The following is an 18,012-nucleotide window of genomic DNA, read 5'->3' on the forward strand; positions in this document are numbered from 1 at the left end:
GACAGGCATCCCCTCTGTTCTGCAGAGGAGAAAGCGAGGGGCAGGAAGGTGAGGGGCTTGTGCAGGGCCCCACAGCTGGACCCCCGCTGGCCTCGGGGCCTGGGCTGTGGGGCTCGCACCCCTTCCTCCACACCCCGTGCCCCTCCCTCCTTCTCTCTCACCCAGACGCACAGAGCTGCGTATACGACAGGGAGCTGCGGGGCTGGCAGGGCTGTGACGGGCCGTGTGCGTGTGTCATGGTGCGCGCGTTGGCGGGTGTGAAGGAGGCTGGGCTGAGCGGCTGCCCTGGCGCAGCGCGCTGGGCGTGGGCCTCCCTCACGCGTAGGGGAGAGGGGGAGGGGGAGGAGACGTGAAGAGGCTCCGGGGAGGGGCCTCGTGCCTGGAGGACCCCCGCCGGGGCGCTGTGCTGTGTACTGGTGGGCCCAGGGGCGCCCTCCGGGGCTGCGCCTCTCTTCCCTCTGGGACACTTGCTCACCCTTGGGGTTTCCAGCCGGCCCCTGGGAAGCCATGTGTGTCTTGCCTCAGGTGATGGACCCTTCAGGCTTCTAGTTCATCACAGGTCTTAGCCCCTGGCTGCTGACAGACCCCCAGCGACCCTGGCACTTCGTCCCCTTGCCCTGGGGACAGGGGCGGGCTCCAGGAAGGGATACCAGAGGGGCACGTTCCTCCTGCTCCTCCTTGGATTCCCAGTTCCATGTCACCTCTTCTGGTCCTCTGGGAAGACTTCTCCCAGGTGGGATCACTGGCTCCCGTGGCTCTTTGGGCCACCCTCTGCCAGAACCCTCTGGGACAGCAGCATGAGGTCAAGACGCTGTGGAACCTCGGGCAGTTTATTTAACATCTCTGTGCCTCAGTTTCCTCATCTGTTAGTTAAAAAATAACAGTATCCTGGACTTTCCTGGAGGTCGGTCCAGTGGTTAAGACTCCATGTTTCCACTGCAGGAGGCACGGGTTCAATCCCTGGTTGGGGAACTAGGATCCTGCATGCTGAGACACGCAGCCCAAACAAACAAACAGTATCTACTTCATAGGTTTGTTGCGAGGATGAAATGAATTAACACTTATAAAAAGTACAGAAAGTGCCCGGCACCTACTTAGTAGACCATAAATGGTAGCTGGTTGTACGTACTCTTGCCTTTGTGCCCAGTGCTTTGGAGGGCAGGTACCTGGTAATGTTTGGTTAAGAAATGACGACGTGGATGAATGAATCAGTGCCTCTGGCCAGAGCCACGAGTTCATGTCTGCGACCCCTCGTCCCCCGACCCCTCCACCCACGCTGGCCTTCCGTCCAGGCCGGACACATGCCTCAGGGCCTTTGCTCGTGCCATGCCCTTGACTAGGCAGCTCTTCTCGTGGCTGCCTCTTCGCCATCATCCAGATCACCCCCCGGGAGAGGCCTCCTCGAGCACCTCTCTGGCTCATCCACCATCACCTGCCCTTGTTTTCTTTCCAGCACTTTTTTGTAGCTCACGTTTGTATGTCTCCCCTGATCGGGTTGTAAACTCCGTGAGAGTGGGGGCTGCGTGGGTCTCATTCAGCCCTGTAACCCCAGCGTAATTGCAGCACCTGCAACACCACTTGCACAGAGCAGGCGCTCGGTAAATGATGAATCCGCAAACACGGGGGGACGTGCTGGGACAGAGTTCCCTAAGCTTCCTGCTGCTCCTCCGTCACCTTGACGCCAGGGCACCCCACCTCATGCCCTTAATCCATTTCAGCCGTTCACCCCTTTCCTCTCCTTCCTCCTCCAGACACTGCCGCCCGCCGCGGCTCGCCACCATGGCGAACTTCACTCCGGTCAACGGCAGCGCCGGGAACCAGTCGGTGCGCCTGGCCTCATCGGCCCACAACCGCTATGAGACCGTGGAGGTGGTGTTCATCGCCACGGTGACAGGCTCTCTGAGCCTCGTGACGGTCGTGGGGAACGTCCTGGTGATGCTGTCCATCAAGGTCAACAGGCAGCTGCAGACGGTCAACAACTACTTCCTCTTCAGCCTGGCGTGTGCCGACCTCATCATAGGCGCCTTCTCCATGAACCTCTACACTGTGTACATCATCAAGGGCTACTGGCCACTGGGCGCCGTGGTCTGCGACCTGTGGCTGGCGCTGGACTACGTGGTGAGCAACGCCTCCGTGATGAACCTGCTCATCATCAGCTTCGACCGCTACTTCTGCGTCACCAAGCCGCTGAGCTACCCGGCGCGGCGCACCACCAAGATGGCAGGCCTGATGATCGCCGCCGCCTGGGTGCTGTCCTTCGTGCTCTGGGCGCCCGCCATCCTGTTCTGGCAGTTCGTGGTGGGCAAGCGGACGGTGCCGGACAACCAGTGCTTCATCCAGTTCCTGTCCAACCCGGCGGTGACCTTCGGCACAGCCATCGCCGCCTTCTACCTGCCCGTGGTCATCATGACGGTGCTCTACGTGCACATCTCCCTGGCCAGCCGCAGCCGGGTGCACAAGCGCCGGCCCGAGGGTGCGCAGGAGAAGAAGGCCAAGACCCTGGCCTTCCTCCGCAGCCCGCTGGTGAAGCAGAGCCTCAAGAAAGCGCCCCCCGGGGAGGCCGCTCGCGGGCAGCTGCGCAACGGGAAGCTGGAGGAGGCCCCTCCTCCGCCGCTGCCGCCCCCGCCCCGCCCCGGGGCCGACAAGGACACCTCCAACGAGTCCAGCTCGGGCAGCGCCACCCAGAACACCAAGGAACGACCACCCACAGAGCTGTCGACCACGGAGGCCACCACGCCTGCCACGCCGGCGCCTCCCCTGCAGCCGCGGGCCCTCAACCCAGCCTCCAAGTGGTCCAAGATCCAGATTGTGACGAAGCAGGCAGGCAGAGAGTGTGTGACAGCCATCGAGATTGTGCCTGCCACGCCAGCGGGCATGCGTCCGGCCGCCAACGTGGCCCGCAAGTTTGCTAGCATCGCCCGCAACCAGGTGCGCAAGAAGCGGCAGATGGCGGCCCGGGAGCGCAAGGTGACGCGGACCATCTTCGCCATTCTGCTGGCCTTCATCCTCACCTGGACGCCCTACAACGTCATGGTCCTGGTGAACACCTTCTGCCAGAGCTGCATCCCTGACACCGTGTGGTCCATTGGCTACTGGCTCTGCTACGTCAACAGCACCATCAACCCGGCCTGCTATGCCCTCTGCAACGCCACTTTTAAGAAGACGTTCAGGCACCTGTTGCTGTGCCAGTATCGGAACATCGGCACTGCCAGGTAGGCAGGCCCGAGCGGCACCGCAAGCACTGGTGTGCGCGCTGGGGACCGCGGGGCTCGGCTGCTGCCAGGGAGAGGTTTGGAGGCACTGCTCCGTGTTCATGGTCGCCGAGGAGACCTGAGGTCCCTGAGACCCCGCGAGGCTCAGGAAGAGGCGCCGGCTGGATTCAGAGACCAGGTCTCCGCTCAGGCCGAGGAGGGTCAGCCCCGGGAGGGACTGAACCGGACAGTCTGACCCATCTCTGCTGTCCTGCCTCAGGGAACCGGGGGGCCCTGGCCTACGTGGGCACCCGCCCACTGTGACTAGCCATGGCGGCCGGAAGGACGGACGCCTGGAAGGGAGCAGAGCCCAGCAGCCCTTTGGGAGGAGCGAAGGGGCCGATGCTCGGGGAAGGAGGCTCGGGAGGGAAGGGAAGGGGAGGGCCCCCCATCCTGCTGTAATCGGTGCTTTCTGCCCCCCACACCCTGCATGTAGGCTCAGCCCCCTCATCCTATATTCCACTCCGGGGGCAGAAATCTCCCCTTGCTGCAGCTACTCAGCAGGGCTCTGGCTGGGTGGACGGGCGAGATGGCTGGAGGCCAGGCAGAGTGGGCTCTGAGCGCACGCCCTGCAGTGCTGCCCTGGTCACGCTCAGGACGGGCCAGTGGGGAGATCAGGGGTCCGCTCAGAAACTGGGGTCTGGCCACCTACCTCCCCAGGCTGAGCTGAGTGGTCCCTGTCACTCTGAAGAGCTTCCCTCCTTCCCCAAGGAGAGGGCTGGCCCCAGGGCACACATAAAGACGGTGGAGTTGTGGTGGGAGGGGGGTGTTCCGGACTGGCCTCTTTAGAGTGTGAGGGCCACCCTGGTCAGTCACCAGGGAGTAAGCGGGGATGGACCCGACCCACACCTAGGCTTGTGACAGTGGTGGTGGGGCTGGTGAGGCAGGCAAGTGACCCCCATCTCTCCTCTCCCAACTGATAGAAACTTCTGGATTGCTAGTGGGCTGGACCAAATGACCTTTACCTGGGGGAAAATGAGATGGGAGTCTGTTCTAGTAAGTCTCCCGGGTCCCCTCCCCCAGCCCTGGCGTGGCCCTTGGGGACAGAGGACGAAAGGCTCAGGGGACCTGATTGGGGGGGGCACCCTTCCAGGGGTCAGCAGGGGGCCCTGGAAGAAATTTTCATAACTGCTTTCTCCATGAGCCCTGGGGGGCACTCACAGCCAGCCCCAACCCCTGAAAACCACCGTTCCCTCCGGCCCTCTCTTGCCTCTGTTCTCCCACTTCCAACAAATCACCACAGCAAACTCCCCAAAAAGGGGCTTTTATATATTAAAGAAAGGCTTTTATTGGGAAAAAAAAAAGTTATTTTATTTTTCTTAGTAATGGCATCATTGGGGGAAAGAAAACAAGCGGGTACTGGGGAATCAGATCCCTCGGCGGGGGGCGCCAGCTGCCCGGAATCCCTTGTCCCCCCCACTTCGGGCACTTGGGGTGGGGGTGGGCGCATGGAAGGGAAGACGCAGGGCACGACTGATAAAGCTAACAAAAGGCGAAAGGCACTGGTGGGTGACATCTCGGGCCTGTGGAGGGGGCCAGGCCTGGCCGCTAGTCCTTCCCCTTTCCTCTCTTGGCTGTAAGACAAGAAGGAAGACCGCATCAGCAGGAGTTGGGTGGCCCACTGGAGGCCCCCTTCCCTCCATCAACACGTCAGCAGGAGAATCCTGCCCCCTGGTGGTTCTCTACCAGCTGGCCTGGAAGCCCCTGGGGGGGCCCGCACAGCCAATATGCTGCTGGAAGGTCCTCGCTCCAGCCTGCTGGGCATCAGAAAACCTTCACGTTCCCAGTCTCAGTCCTGGTCCCAGCAGCCTTGGACAACAGCCTCAGTCCCCTCACCTGAGACGTGGGCAGATTCCCCTCTGCCCTGCTGGCCTCCAGGGCTGCCTTGCGTCAGGAATGAAACTACGGGAGAGAGGAAGTGAGGCCTGTGGAGTCCTCCCCATATAGAAACTGCCCCCACCTGCTGCAGAGGTGACAAAGCCAAGCCTTTCCAGTGCGATTTCCCTGAATCCTGAGCCAAAGGGTCCAACAGAGCAGCTGACTTTGTCCTCATTTGAGGCAGGATTTCAGCCTCCTGAGCACCTTCCGTGGGGCCCTGGGTACCACCCACCTAAGGAGTCTCTACCTACAGGGAAACCCGGTGCAATCGTCAAAAAGTCACTGGCCAGGATCCAAAATGTCAGGCTTCACCACTCGCTTCACAGGTAGGGGCAGCCACCTGTGGTGACCCCACCCCTGCCCCCTTCGCTAACCCTTACCTTTGGCTTTGGCTTTGGTCTTGGCGGTGCAGGGCTTGGTCACACGGATGGTCTCCTGGCACTGGGCATTGTACCGCGCCTTCTTCAGGGTGCCTTGGCGGGCTTTGGTGCCGGTGTCCCCATCACAGGCCCCCCAGCTCTCAAACTTGTACTTGCAGTCGGCTGGAGGGAGAGCGCGGCGGTCAGAACTGGGCGGCCTGCAGCCCCCTGCGCGAGTCTGCCCAGGTCCCCGGGAGGCTGCGCCCCCCCCTCACCTCCAAACTCCTTCTTCCAGTTACAAGGCACCCGGCACCGGATGCGCTGCGTCTGGGTCCCGCAGGTGCCCTCGCGGAAACCCACGCCGCAGTCCTTGCTGCTGGGGGTGCAGGGCCCCCAGGTCCACTCCGCACACTCGCTCCCCGGGCCTCCCTTCTTCACTTTGTCTACAACGCGTGGGGCACAGCGCTCAGGACACGGGCCGGGAGAGGTTCCCTCAGGGACCCCCCTTCCTGGGCTCCCGGCCTCGCCTGCCCGGCCCCAGCCCTCCCTCCGCCCCCCACCCTCCGCATCACCTTTCTTTTTGGCCACCGCGGAGGTGAGCGCCAGCAGGGCGAGGAGGGCGAGGAGGAGGAAGCCTCGGCGCTGCATCCTGGGGGGAGAGCACGGCTCAGCGTCCCCCCTCCCCCGGGGGCCGCAGGCGTGGACCGCCCGGCCCCCTCCCCCAGTTTCCAGGCGCGGCGGCGGCGGCGGACTTGGGGGGCCAGCCCCTCGCCGGCGGCCCGGGCCGCACCTCAGGCCCCCACCCCGCCCCCCGCCCCCCGCCCCCGGGGCCCCGCGCGCTCACTCGCTCGCGGCCCGCGCTGCCTCGCTCCCTCCCGCGCCGGGGCCGTCGCGCTCCGGCCGCCGCGGCCCCTTTTGTCTCCAGAACCGGTCTGAGCCGGTCACATGGGCCCCCGCCCCTCCCCCCACCGAGGAAGGCCCCGCCCCGCCCCGCCCCCCCGCGACCCCGGCGTCCCCGCCCCCGCTCCCTCCGCGAGCCCCCGGCGCCCTCGCCTCGCCCCGCCGCGCCCTCCGCGTGCAGACGCCGCGCCCTGCCGGCCCCCGGCCCGCGTCCTGCCCTGGCACCCCTGCCCGCACCCCCACCTGCCGTCCCCTCGGCCCCGCCGCCCCCTCCCCGGGGCCGCCCCCTCTCCCCGCTGGACGCCGGCGTCCCTTCGGGGCCGCGGAGCCGTAGGGGGAGGCCGCGCGGGCGCACGGAGCCCCGCGTGTGTCGCGGGACGCGCGTCCGAGCCCGTGCGCGCCTCCGTCCGTCGAGGCCCCGCTCGACCCTCAGCCCCTTAGATGCCGGGGAAGGAGCGCCGGCCCCGCCTCGGGTCGCTTCGCCGAGCGTGCAGCGAGATGCCCTGCTCCGTGTTGGGGGGGGGGGGGCCCGGACGGGGAACCCCGGGAGACCGCGCGGGTGGGGGAGCGGGGGCCTTGGGGAGGGAGGCGCGCGCAGGCCTGGACTTGGGAGGACTTGGAGCCGACGAGAGCCGTCCGAGAAGCCCCGGGGCCGGCCCGGCGGCGGCTGCGGAGGCCCGCCGCCCCTGAACCCGGAGCCCGGGACGGCCTGGGCCGACCCCTACACGGCGAACGCCGCTGGGTGCGGGGGAGGGGGCTTGCCCCGGGCCCCGCCCCCGCCCCACCTCTTTCACTTTCATTGTTACCGTCCCGGCGGGAGGCGGGAAGCGGGAGGAAATCAGCTCCTCCCCCGGCCTCGGCGGCGGCCGGGCAGGGGTCAGGGCCCGGGCAGCCCCTGGGACCCCGCCCCCAGACGGGAACCAGGACCCCTTGAAACGGGTCTGCGTCTGGGCCGACGGTGCCCAGTCCCCCACGCTGAGGATAACTCGGCAGAGCCCAGCTGCTCCTGGAAGACACCCCCCCGCGCCCCAAAAAAGAGAAAGGCAGCAAGGAAAAAAAACCCACTTTACTGAGTCACACCCAGCTGTAAACAAGTCACCGTGAAAGCCCCACCCCGGCCCCCAGGCCACACAGTCGGAGGTGAAATGACTGGGTTTGGGAGGAGGGTCTTGGGTAGGCGCTAAGCTGGGGGAGGGCAGGCAAGAGTGCAGACTCCGGGATTCCAGGAGGAAGCCCCGGGGAGGGGGGGTCAGGGCGGGAGCGGGGCCCAAGCTCCCAAGAGCCTCAGCACGAGGGTCCCAAAGGACCGGGAGGCTCAGGAAGCCTCCTCCTGGGCTCCTTCATGGGGCCTCAAGGCCCTCTGCCCTCCTGGCTGCGGCCTCTACACGGCAGGGCACCCCCTGCAGGGAAGGTGAGGGCGGCCCAGCGCCCAGAGGCCTGCCCATCCCAGTCCAGCTTCCTGGTCCCTCGTGAGCCTCTAGGTTAGGCTGCGGCCTCGGGGGACCGGGTGAGACCCCCCCCCCCCAGCTCCTCAGAGTCCAGCCCTAGGTCCGGGCGGCTCCTCGGGGGGCCGCACGGGGCTCCTTCCCTGGGGCCTGGGTCCCTCTGTGGCCGTCCAACTGGAATGTGGCAGTGAGGGGGGGGAGGAGGGGCTGGTCCTCTGGCCGGCCGGTCCCTCCCGCGGCTCCGGCGCCGGCCTCACACAGCCGTCTCCTGGTCCTCCCGCTGGATCATCTGGTAGTGCTGCCGGTTCTCCAGGTACGCGGCCAGCTCCGTGTCCTGCGCCTTCTCAGCCCGCTGCCGGGGTGTGTCGCCCTGGATGAGGGGAGCTGCCGTCACCTCAGGGCCCTGCTGGCCCCCGCAGGCCTCGGGACGGGCTCCTGCCGGCTCAGGGCCTCGGGGTCTGGACTGTGTCGGCTGAAGGACAGCCCTGAATCCCCGGAGGAGGCCTCCCCCAGGCTGCCGTCTCCCAAGGGCGGGGTCTGGAAAAGGGCTGCTGCGTGTTTGCGGGGACTTCCTGCCCCCGCCAGCCCGCTCACCTGCGGGTCCGTCTTCATGAGAGAGGCCCCGGCCTCCACGAGGTAGTGGCAGACGGTGCGCTGGCCCAGGGCCGCCGCCTGGTGCAGGCAGGTCTCCCCGCTGGGGAGACAGGGCTGGCTGTGGCCCCCATGCAGTCGTCCGGGCCCTCAGAAAGGGCCGGAAGTGCAGGCCGGGGGCGGCTCAGAGGACGACAGTTGTGGCCAGGAAGGGCTCATGGCCTCGGACGGGACCAAACGGGAGGGGCTTCACGGGGAGGGCGTGGTTTCCCGGGCAGCGGGGGTCCTGCGCTGCCCAGATACTCACTTTTCCTCCACAGCGTCAAGGATCTCCGTGGGGGCTGGAGGAGAGCAGGGGGCGGTCAGAGAGGCCTGGCAGCCTCTCCCGCCTCCCGGGGGCCCCAGGGGCCCAGCTCACCGTGGTCCAGCAGGTAGCGGACCACCTCCTTGCTGCCGGTGCCGACGGCGTGGTGCAGGAGCGTGCGGCCGCGCTCGTCCCGGCGCGCGAGGTCCCCCCCGGCGCGGTGCAGCTCTTGGAGCTGCGGCAGGAGGCAGAGCAGGGCTGCGGCTCCGCAGGGCTGCCCTCCCTCCAGCCACAGAAGCGCCCCCGCTCACGCTAGCCCCGGGCTCCCTGGGGGCCTCTGAGGGGTTTTGGAGTGCAGGGGAGAGACGATGGGCTTCTCGCACCCCAGGCGCCCCTGGACTCCCCGGGAGCACTGACCACGGAGCCTTGGAGCCTGCGGTTCCTCTAAGACTCGCTCCTTTCTGGGCACTGGGGACAGGCGGGCTGAGCTAGGAAGGCCCTACGGAGGGACACCGATTGTGGGCTGGACAGGGACGGGGCAGGGCTGACTGGGACGATCACACGGAGACCCCGCGGAGGGCCAGGTGATGACAGATGACTGCACCTCAACAGATCAGCTCTCGGCCCAGCCCGGAGGCCCCCGCCCAGGCCTGGGGGCTGCCCAGGGGAAGAGGCCTGAGGCTGGCGCTCGTACCTTACAGACGTCGTTCCTCTTGGCAGCCTCGATCAGCTCTTCACCTGCACAGAACACCTCCCTGTCACGTTCCGGCGCCGCAGCCTGGGCTCGGGGCAGCGCGTGACCGTACGTGTGATGCACTATCGTGCAGAGAAGGGGGCCTGTCGGGGCGCGCGTGCCGAGCGCTGCGGGCTCGCGGTGCACGTGACACAGCTGCGCGCGGCCGTGTGTGGGCCCCCCCGCCCCGGGGCCCTGCAGGGGGAGGCCTCACCTGGGGGGGCGGCAGCATCGCCTGGCAGGGACCTGCAAACAAACAGAGCGGGGTGAGGGGGGCCCCGCCCGCAGCTGCAACGCGCGCCGGGCGCTCAGGGAAGTGGCCGGGCCGAAGGCAGGCCGTGAGGAGCTGCCGGCCCGCGGGCGGGACCCGGGCTGGGAGACTCACCGGGGCGTGGGCGAGCAGGGCGAAGTGGGCAGAGGGGACGTGGGGGTTGGGAGGTCAGGCCGGGCAGACGCCCCCAGCAGCTCCGGGTCCAGGATGTAAATCTCGTCCTGTGCGATCTCGGTCACGTAGTTGAGGTGTTCCTGTGGGGGAGGAGGTCAGGGCCGAGGGTCAGGGCCCTGCGAGGGGGCCGATGGCGGGCGTGAAGGGGCGGCCAAGGCCGGCCGACCCGGAGACGCCTCGGCTGTGAGCGGGGACACTGGCAGGACGCAGCCAGACCAGTGGCCCTGCCGGCCCGGCCCCTCCCCCTCCCCTCCCCCACCTCTCCACCCTCCCCCTTGCCTCCCCCACCCTCCCCCTCCTCTCCTCCACCCAGCCCCCGACCCTGCATACTGGGCCACCAGCTTGCCAGCCCCTTCCCACGGCTGAGCCTTTACCCAGGTGGCCAGGCCTCCAGCCACAAGTGCCTCTTCTCTGTCTTGCTGGACAACACCTGTGCTTCGAGGCCACCTCCCCCCCAAGCCTGACAAGCCTTTTCTGGGCACACGGGCTCCCCTCTCCTGTCAGCATCATCCCTGTGCAGGGCCCATCCGTGGTGTGCCTGACTGCGCTGGGCAGCCTGGCAGGAGAGGTGACACTGGGGCCCTGGGGCCATCGGTGGACGAAGCAGGACCGCGCGTGCTCACCTGGGCCCTGTCGATTCTGTAGAAGCGGCTGGCAGTGGTGGCTGTGGGGAGAGAGCTGGCTGACGAAGGGGCCCTTGTCCACACCCAGATTTTCTGCCGCCCCACCCAGGACACCCCCCAAGCAGGGGGCAGGACACGGCCCGGGTCCGCCCTGAGCTGGCCCTTCAGGCCACTCACCGTCCAGGAAGCACCACTTGGGGGACAGTTTCTGGCACGTTGGGGACCTGGCTCCAGCATCTTCGGGCTCCTGTCGAGAGAAGCAGAGGCCGGGGCTGGGGGCGACCAGAACCGGGGGCCAGCGGGGGGAGGCCCCGGACCCGCGCCTCACCTGCCGGAGCCTCTCGATGTGGGCGCGGCACAGCTCCAGGTCGCTGTCTCCCGGGACCACCACGGTGCCCAGCGGCACGGCTGCAGGACAGAGCCGCCGTCAGCCGACCCCCGCCCTGCCCGCGGGCCCCCCCCCCCCCCCCCGCGGCCCGGCCCCGCCCCGCCCCGGCCCCGCCCCCCGGCCCCGCCTCCCACTCACAGGCCTCTCTGAGCTGCTCCTTGTCGTAGTGCAGGGCCTCGTAGTCGTGCATGCTGACCCTGCTCACCTGCACCCGCAGCTGCTCGGGCACCGGCTGCTGGCTGCGGGCGGGGGCAGACGGCGCTCGGCAAGGGCCCTGCCCGGGCGGCCCGTCCCTGACCCCCGGGCGCCCCCCAGCTGCCCTGGGGGACCGTGAGCCCCTTTTCCAGATGGGCGAGCCCCGGCTGGGGAGGCGCGGGGTCTGCGGGGCCCAGCGCGGGTGGGGGCGGGGGCGGGCAGGGGACACACCCGCTGTGCAGGGGCGCCGCGCTGCGCCGCTTGGCCTTCTGCACCATGGTGGCCTGGTTGCGCAGGGCGATGCGGATGCGGGAGGCCGCGAGCTTGCAGGGCTCGCCGTCCACCTGCACTGGGATGGCCTTGGCCGTGGTGAGCAGCACCTCTCGGCACTGGGTCAGCCGCTCGCCGTGCCCGCCGACCTGCAGGGCTGCCTGTGGGAGCGGGAGGCACGGGTCAGGCGCCAGGCGGTGGCAGGACCCCGAGCTCTGCTTTTCCCAGGGAGGCTCTGGCCAGAGAGCAAAGTGAGAGTGCCCCCCCCAACCCCCGACAGGGAGCAGAGGGAGGCGGAGGCCCCAGCCAGAGAAAGGCGAGGCCCACGGAAGGAAGTCTGGTGACCCCCTCCATCTGGGGGCCAGGTTCCCAGCCCCCGTGGGCACAGGGCCGGGGCAAAGCAGGGACGAGGCCCTAGGCGGGCCCTGCGCCTGCCCACTCACCAGGGATGTCATGGTAAACCCAATGACCTCGAGGTAGCCGTCGTCGTGCCGCTGGGGCTCAAAGTCGTGGCGCTCCCCAGGGTGGCCCCAGGGCATGGTGCCCGCGCAGTACCTAGGGGAGGCGCCAGCGCAGGTCTCAGAGGGCGGGTGCAGGGCAGAGACAGCAGGGCCCACACAGCCCACCCCTCCTCACCTGGGGATGTTCAGGAAGACAATGCACTGGGGCTTCAGCTCCTGAATCTTGGGGGTCAGGTCAGTCCCGTCACACTGGAGGCAGCGATGGTGCAGGGTGCTGAGGGGGAGGCGCCCAGGGGTCTCCCTCCCGCTGGGCCCGCCCACTCTGCCCGCGGGCACGGCCCGCTCGCTCACCACCACGCGGATGTGCTTGGCCAAGTCCTTGGAGCTGCCCATCAGGAAGTCGGAGAAGGCTGTCTGTGGGAGACAGAGGGCGTCACCATGCGGCGACGGGGAATTTCCTGCACCGCTGCCAAGCAGGGCTCCTGTGGCCCGGCAGACACAGGCGGGCGAGGGACACAGGTGCTAGGACAGCTGCGGGTGGGAATGGCAGGGCGCAGCTGGCAGACCCCGACTCACCCCGGCGTAGAACATCTTATTCCGAAAGCGGCTGTTGAACTTCTCTGGGTTGGCCTCTGGGTGGTGACGAGAAATAGGGGAGAGTCAGGCATCCTGAGCATGCTGGGGCTTCCCAGGCTGGGGTCCAGAGGGCGGGCTGAGGATGAACGCCTTTTACCGGGAAGGGGCGAGGTCTGGTCCTCTCGGGGACCCTCCTGTTCCCCTCCCTCCCGGCCTCCCCAGCGAAAGGGTGCCAACCTCGAGACTCGTGAAACTCCAGGGTGACGTGGGCGTCAAAACCCAGGCTGAAGTAGTTGTTGAAGACATCCAGAGGCAGCTGGGGAGAGGCCAAGGGACGGCATGAGGGCTGGCCGGCGCGGCCTCCCCCGCGGGCCTTTCCCACGCAGCCGCATCCACCAGAAAGCGCCGCCCCGGGCCCGCCGGCCTCGGCCCCACCTCCAAGCGCCCCGCACGCGAGGGCGCCCTGTGCCCGACACCGGGCCTCTCTGCCCGGGCTTTACTTCCCCCGCGACCCTCCTCCCCGCCGCGCCCACGAGAGCTGGGACTCGGTTTGTTCGCTGCTGAGAAGGCACGGGGCCCGGCAGCAGCAGGCGCCCAGGGAACACGTGTCGAGGGGCTGAGCGCCAACGACCTCGCGAGGCGAGTCCCGGGAGCCCCTCCTCCCGTGAAGAGGCCGAGGCCTGGAGACGCCAAGACTCGCCGCAGGTCCCAGCATCCCAGAGACCCCGGGCCGCCATGGCTGACCCACCCGGGCGGTGGCGCCGTCCTCTCGCTCCTCAGGACCCGCCTCGGGGTTGGGCTCAGCACGCAGGTCCCAGCGGTCCAGCTGCACCACGTTGCCCTCTTCCACGTGGGACAGGATCTTGGACACGGGCTCATCTGTGTAGCCCTGTGGGGAGGAGGCAGTGGCTGAGCCCCCCGCCCGGGGCCTGGGCCTCCCCTGCCCACCCCACCCACCCAGCCCCCTGCCCGGTGGGCACGCACTCCGCCCCAGTTGAGGGTGCGGGCCAAGTCGTTGCCGGTGCCCAGAGGCAGGATGGCGACAGGCGGCGGCGGTTTTAAGCGCAGCTGGTCCAGGGTGGAGAGGATCCAGCCGACCTGGCGGGGGCAGAGCACAGGAGGCCGGGTCAGAGCGAGGCCGGGCCCAGGCCCGGGGGCAGGGGCGGGGCAGCAGCGCTCACCGTGCCGTCCCCCCCGCACGCCAGGATCCGCAGGTTGTGCACGCGGCGGTACATCTCTAGTCTGGAGTCGGAAGACAGGCACGGGGTCAGGGTCCGCGCGCGGTGCCCCGAGGGCCAGCTGGGCCCTCGCCACCACCCGGCAGAGCCCTGGCTGGTACTTACGCCTCCTTGGGCCCTCCCTGGCTCAGGTCAAAGACTTGCCGGGGGTTGAGGTACCAGAGGAAGGACTGGATGATCTTGGCGCCCTGCGGGAGACCAGGAGCCGGCAGGGACAGAGGAGAGGCAGTCAGGGTTGGTGGGCTGAGGTGGGGAGAAGCACGGGGAGGGGGACGTGGCTGTGGGAACCAGGCCCAGGAAGGGGCAAAGGGTGGAGACAGAATTGGATCTTCTCAGCATCCCTGCGAGAGGGGGACAGGGCAGAAGCCGGCAACAGAACCTGGGAACAGTTGTTGGGGGGAGAGGGGAGCTCGACCCCATCCCGTCCTCAAGGCTCCCAGGGGAGAGGGGAGGCTGTGCGTACCTGGTTGCCCCCGCTCTTGGGGTTCACGAACACCAGCAGGGGCTTCATGAGGGGGGACGGGGTGGGCCTGATGATGAAGGGTCTCCAGCGGCCCTCCTTGGAGACACAGAGAGCCCGTGAGGCCCCTGCCCTGGCGGACCCTGCCCCCATTCCCAGCAGTACCCCTGGGTGTCCCCTTGAGCATCACCGCCAGCTCAGACCTCACGGTGGGCCGGGCCGCAGGCAGGCAACGCGGATCTGACTCTCAGTCTCCTCGGGGCCCCAGAGCCCAAACGCACCCGCTGGAGGCTGAGCCGGCAGCCTCAGCCCCAGGCGCTCAGTATCCCAAGGGACGGGCCCCTCTCCCCTGCTCCCCTCCGGCTGCCCACCTGGTCCCGGGTCTAACCTCAGGCCCTTTCTTGCTAGACTTCCTCTTGAAGGATGCCCTCTTTTTCTTCTTGCTTGCCTTAAGGGTATTCTGCAAGGGAAGCAGGGGTGTTGGTGACGAGGCAGGTTGGCCGGGGTGGCCGGCAGACCCTGGGTGTGCGGGGGTGTCAGGGGTACGGGCAGGACTCACCTGGGGCCTGCGGGCACGGAGGATCCAGGTGGGGGGGATGACCACGGCGGCGTGGGCTCCCAGGGAGCACGGCTCCTCGATCTGCTGCAGCATGAAGCAGGACACCTTGCTGTGGTACTAGAGGGGACGGCGGGTGCGGCTGAGCCGGGCCCGGCTGCGACCGGGGGCCCCCGACCCAGCGCAGCCCAGGGACAGCCGCGGGCAGCACTCACGGCCTGCTTGCACCAGGAGCAGCTGATGGCCACGATCTCCTTGCTGTGGAAGGTGAACTTCTGCTGGAAGCCCTAGGGTGCACAGGCTGGTGAAGGCACCCGGGGCCGGGCCCGGGGCAGCAGACCCAGCCCCTTTCTGGCGTCAGCCTTTCTCCACCCAGGGCAACTGAGCCCGTTTCTTAAAAATAAAAGAACTGTGAAATGAGTCCTTAGAGCAGGGAGCCCACGACTCTCCGAAGTGACCTGCGTGACCGGCCGGGAACGGCCACGGCTGACTCCTGCCTGGCTCCGTTCCTCCTTCCCGACCCCGGCCCGCCAGTGCGCTCTGATCCCATTCACTCCCCGTTCAGTCCCCACAGGTTTACTGCGGGCCTACCGTGTGCCCAGCGCTGCTGGACGCGGAGTGGACAGAGGAAAGAGGGACAAGGGCCCAGGGGCCTCTCCGAGCCTGAACGGAGGGACCAGACAAGAAGCTAACGGTGAATACGTCACGAAACCACAGCCACGGCAGACTGTGCTCCGGAAGCCCCCTGCGGCCTGTCCGCGAGCCGCACCCTCCTCCAGGAGGGCGGGGACCTGCTACCCAGCTCGGTGCTTGGCACCCAGCAGGCCCTCACCCTGCATCTGCTGAATGAATGAATGCATGCATGCATGAAGAGGTCATGTGCTTCTCAGAGGGCGCACTCCCGACTTCAGAGCAGTCCAGATACACTGCTCTAGAGGAAGGCTCCCCTCCCCGCTCTCCTGCTCTGCCCAGGGACCTGGGTGTTCTGGAACTGCCGGGGCACCGCAGCCAGGCTGAGAGTGAGTCCTGGGACTCTGCACCCTGGGGACAGGTCAGCGATGGACGGGACACACGAGGCTGGGGGTCTCACCTTCCCACAGTGCCGACACTTGCCGTCCTGGCGCCGCCTGTGCACCCAGTGGTGCCGCACGAAGGTGGGCTGGTGGAGGAGAGAAGCACCATCGCAGTGAGTGCGGGGCGGAAGCCTCGAGCATGGCCCGCACCCCTCAGCATATCAACAGTGAGGGGCAGGGCTGCAGGAAGCTCTCTGCAGTCCTGTGTGTAAGTGAGAAGGGGCTGAAGCCTTCTCCCTGGGCCCAGAGGTGGGGGCTCAGAGGAAGTGCAGAGAGGACTGGGAGACACAGGAGGCCGGCGGTGCCCCACCCCCTCCGCAGGCAGGACCAGCCAGGCCTTCCCCTTTGAGACCCTCAGAGCTTCAGCCCTGTACCTCCCTGGGCCCCCGAGCCGCCTAAAAGGAGCTGAGCTCCTGGTGACACTCGGGAGACACTGCAGAGAGGTCCACCTGGGAAAGCTGGGGCCCTGACCACCCTGGGCACTTACCTCACGGACGTTCCTGGAGCCTGATTCCCGGAAGGATGGCTTACAGCGGAAATTTATCTGTGAAACAATCACCAAAACGTCAGACCCTCCCTTCGTGGGGTCAGGCACGTGACCACCCCCCTTCAGAACAGCGTCACTCAGAGGCATCCCTGCAAGGTAGGGATGGCCCCCTGTCATCCTGGGAGCCCTGAGAACCTGAGACGCCTCTTCTCAGAAGCCCCCCTGCATCCCTGCTCCCCTCCACCTAGCCAGAAGGAATCTTGCCTTCCTCTGCCCAGTGCCCTGGGATGAGGGAGACAGCAGGTTTTGTATCCTTCTCCCACACTAGGCCCCTCCCATGCACTTCCTCACCCTCCAGCACTCCCAACTTGGGCACACGTAGGCAGCCCAGTCCTTGCTTGCTGACTGGTAGCGGGAGATGTTAGCTCACCGGTGAAGCCCTGCTGTGACTGTCACCTTAGGGGGTGGTGTGGTGGGTCTGCGTGCCTGGGGCTACATTGGTCTCTCTCTTCCTAACTGTCCCTGCTTCCGCCTCAGCAGAACTGTAGGGACACCTCACTCTGCGCGTCAGGGGGTCGGGGAAGCCGTCCACGTTAGCCTTGTTCATGCCATTCCTAGTCCTGCAGGGTTCCTCCTAAGCGGGTCTGGGTTTCTGCTGCCTGGGGAGCCCTGAGGGGCGGGGGCAGCCCTCCCACCCTCTGCCTGGACCTGTCCGCCCAGCATTCCTTCTACCTCCCTCCCTGGAAGCATGGCGCCCAGACGTGTCCCCAGCTGCAGACACACCAAGGACAATGGTCCTTTCCCCACTGTCTTTACAGGGGCAGCGTGGAGAGGACAGAGCCAGGCTTCAGGGCCGCACAGGACTGGCCCTGACACAGCTGAGTTACGAAGCTTCAGCAAGGCATGGCCCCTTCTAAGTGCTAGTTTGGGAACGGATAAAATGGTGTGTCAGCCATCATTCCTTACTGCATCTTGCCGCCTGACAGTCTGCGGGCCCCACCCTGTGCCAGCTGTTCTGGGCAGCGGGGACACCGCAGCAAATGGGGTAGAAGCAGGATGCACACGCAGGCTTTTCAGCTCCAGGGGCCTTGGCTCTTCAGCACTGCGCACACGGGGGCATCCCTGGCAGGTGCTCTTTGTGCAGCGTGAGCGTGCGTGTACGACACGCGCGCCCGGAGAGGGCTTCCGCACCCACAGCGGAGGGGCCGGAACGCCTGAGCCGCCACGCTCACCTTCTCCAGCTGCTCGATGCAGGGGGTGTGCACCACAATCTTGCAGGCTGCACACTTCCTCCGGGACACTGATTTCTGCTGCAGGAAAGAGAGGGCCCCTGAGGCACCCGCTAACTCCACCCGGGACGCTGCCCCAGGGCAGGCAGAGAAAGCCTCGCCCCTGCCCCAGCACAGCGGCCCTCTGTGGGCACCGCGAAGCCCTGGCATCGGGACACAGCCCCCCTCCTCTCGTCACGCCCAGGCAGCCCGCTGCAGCGGGGGCTGAGGGGAGAGCCTGGTCTCCCTCTTCCCCGGGAGGGGCGGCAGGCGTCCGGCCCCGGCTCCGCCGCCAGGGGGCAGCAGGCCGCGCAGCGCCCACTCACCAGCATCTTGGCCGCGCAGTACTGTTCTCCCACGTAGCAGAAGTCCCCGGACACGTTGGTCTCGAACCAGATGTGCTCCCCATACGTCGCCGACTCCTGGACCCCAGGGTGAGCGTGCTCAGCGCACCCCTGCCCCACCAAACCCCCTCTCCCGAGACAACACCGCTTCAGCCGCCAGCTTCCTG

General features: G+C 67.3%; 3 protein-coding genes across 17 annotated transcripts in view; 1 reads left to right on the plus strand and 2 right to left on the minus strand.

Moving 5' to 3' along the window:
• The first annotated feature begins 1,779 nt into the window (after positions 1 to 1,779).
• Positions 1,780 to 3,602, plus strand: CHRM4 (cholinergic receptor muscarinic 4). The gene has a single exon (XM_057750434.1). It carries the CDS (start codon positions 1,780 to 1,782, stop codon positions 3,214 to 3,216), a length of 1,437 nt encoding a protein of 478 aa, XP_057606417.1. The 3' UTR covers positions 3,217 to 3,602.
• Positions 3,603 to 4,521: 919 nt separating this feature from the next.
• MDK (midkine) lies at positions 4,522 to 7,325 on the minus strand. Of its 3 annotated transcripts, none has more exons than XM_057748203.1 (6): positions 7,195 to 7,325; positions 6,061 to 6,137; positions 5,764 to 5,931; positions 5,510 to 5,671; positions 5,088 to 5,153; positions 4,522 to 4,825 (listed from the first exon to the last, which is right to left on the minus strand). In XM_057748203.1, the coding sequence occupies exons 2-6, from the start codon at positions 6,134 to 6,136 to the stop codon at positions 4,800 to 4,802; spliced, it is 498 nt and encodes a 165-aa protein (XP_057604186.1). In that variant the 5' UTR covers position 6,137; positions 7,195 to 7,325; the 3' UTR covers positions 4,522 to 4,799. The 3 variants fall into 3 exon arrangements, with proteins under 3 accessions (XP_057604186.1, XP_057604185.1, XP_057604187.1); XM_057748202.1 differs by lacking the exon at positions 7,195 to 7,325 and adding an exon at positions 6,333 to 6,462; XM_057748204.1 differs by lacking the exons at positions 5,088 to 5,153; positions 7,195 to 7,325 and adding an exon at positions 6,333 to 6,464.
• Positions 7,326 to 7,434: 109 nt separating this feature from the next.
• Positions 7,435 to 18,012, minus strand: part of DGKZ (diacylglycerol kinase zeta) — a 38,711-nt gene continuing 28,133 nt past the window's right edge. For 4 of the 13 annotated variants that reach the window (XM_057748194.1, XM_057748195.1, XM_057748196.1 and 1 more), the window contains 28 exons: positions 17,828 to 17,923; positions 17,466 to 17,543; positions 16,234 to 16,290; positions 15,764 to 15,832; positions 14,889 to 14,960; positions 14,677 to 14,793; positions 14,506 to 14,577; positions 14,121 to 14,216; positions 13,763 to 13,845; positions 13,601 to 13,661; positions 13,404 to 13,517; positions 13,168 to 13,308; positions 12,657 to 12,735; positions 12,420 to 12,475; positions 12,195 to 12,257; positions 12,019 to 12,092; positions 11,826 to 11,937; positions 11,344 to 11,543; positions 11,056 to 11,156; positions 10,707 to 10,937; positions 10,530 to 10,570; positions 9,847 to 9,986; positions 9,676 to 9,707; positions 9,423 to 9,544; positions 8,843 to 8,963; positions 8,732 to 8,765; positions 8,428 to 8,527; positions 7,435 to 8,203 (listed from right to left, as the gene is read on the minus strand). In XM_057748194.1, the coding sequence (XP_057604177.1) occupies positions 8,087 to 8,203; positions 8,428 to 8,527; positions 8,732 to 8,765; positions 8,843 to 8,963; positions 9,423 to 9,544; positions 9,676 to 9,707; positions 9,847 to 9,986; positions 10,530 to 10,570; positions 10,707 to 10,937; positions 11,056 to 11,156; positions 11,344 to 11,543; positions 11,826 to 11,937; positions 12,019 to 12,092; positions 12,195 to 12,257; positions 12,420 to 12,475; positions 12,657 to 12,735; positions 13,168 to 13,308; positions 13,404 to 13,517; positions 13,601 to 13,661; positions 13,763 to 13,845; positions 14,121 to 14,216; positions 14,506 to 14,577; positions 14,677 to 14,793; positions 14,889 to 14,960; positions 15,764 to 15,832; positions 16,234 to 16,290; positions 17,466 to 17,543; positions 17,828 to 17,923 (2,679 nt within the window). In that variant the 3' untranslated portion in view covers positions 7,435 to 8,086. The remainder of the gene's footprint in view (positions 8,204 to 8,427; positions 8,528 to 8,731; positions 8,766 to 8,842; positions 8,964 to 9,422; positions 9,545 to 9,675; positions 9,708 to 9,846; positions 9,987 to 10,529; positions 10,571 to 10,706; positions 10,938 to 11,055; positions 11,157 to 11,343; positions 11,544 to 11,825; positions 11,938 to 12,018; positions 12,093 to 12,194; positions 12,258 to 12,419; positions 12,476 to 12,656; positions 12,736 to 13,167; positions 13,309 to 13,403; positions 13,518 to 13,600; positions 13,662 to 13,762; positions 13,846 to 14,120; positions 14,217 to 14,505; positions 14,578 to 14,676; positions 14,794 to 14,888; positions 14,961 to 15,763; positions 15,833 to 16,233; positions 16,291 to 17,465; positions 17,544 to 17,827; positions 17,924 to 18,012) is intronic. The other 9 variants (XM_057748198.1, XM_057748200.1, XM_057748192.1 and 6 more) reach the window with 4 other exon arrangements.

This window comes from Hippopotamus amphibius, chromosome 9, assembly GCF_030028045.1.
Source record: "Hippopotamus amphibius kiboko isolate mHipAmp2 chromosome 9, mHipAmp2.hap2, whole genome shotgun sequence".
In the NCBI taxonomy this organism is placed as follows: domain Eukaryota; kingdom Metazoa; phylum Chordata; class Mammalia; order Artiodactyla; family Hippopotamidae; genus Hippopotamus; species Hippopotamus amphibius.

Coding starts and splice junctions, on each gene's coding strand:
- CHRM4 (XM_057750434.1), top strand. CDS start 1,780: ATGGCGAACTTCACTCCGGTCAACGGCAGCGCCGGGAACCAGTCGGTG.
- MDK (XM_057748203.1), bottom strand. CDS start 6,136: ATGCAGCGCCGAGGCTTCCTCCTCCTCGCCCTCCTCGCCCTGCTGGCG. Junction 5,932..6,060: donor CGCGGTGGCCAAAAAGAAAG/GTGATGCGGAGG, acceptor CACGCGTTGTAG/ACAAAGTGAAGAAGGGAGGC. Junction 5,672..5,763: donor CTGGAAGAAGGAGTTTGGAG/GTGAGGGGGGGG, acceptor CTCTCCCTCCAG/CCGACTGCAAGTACAAGTTT.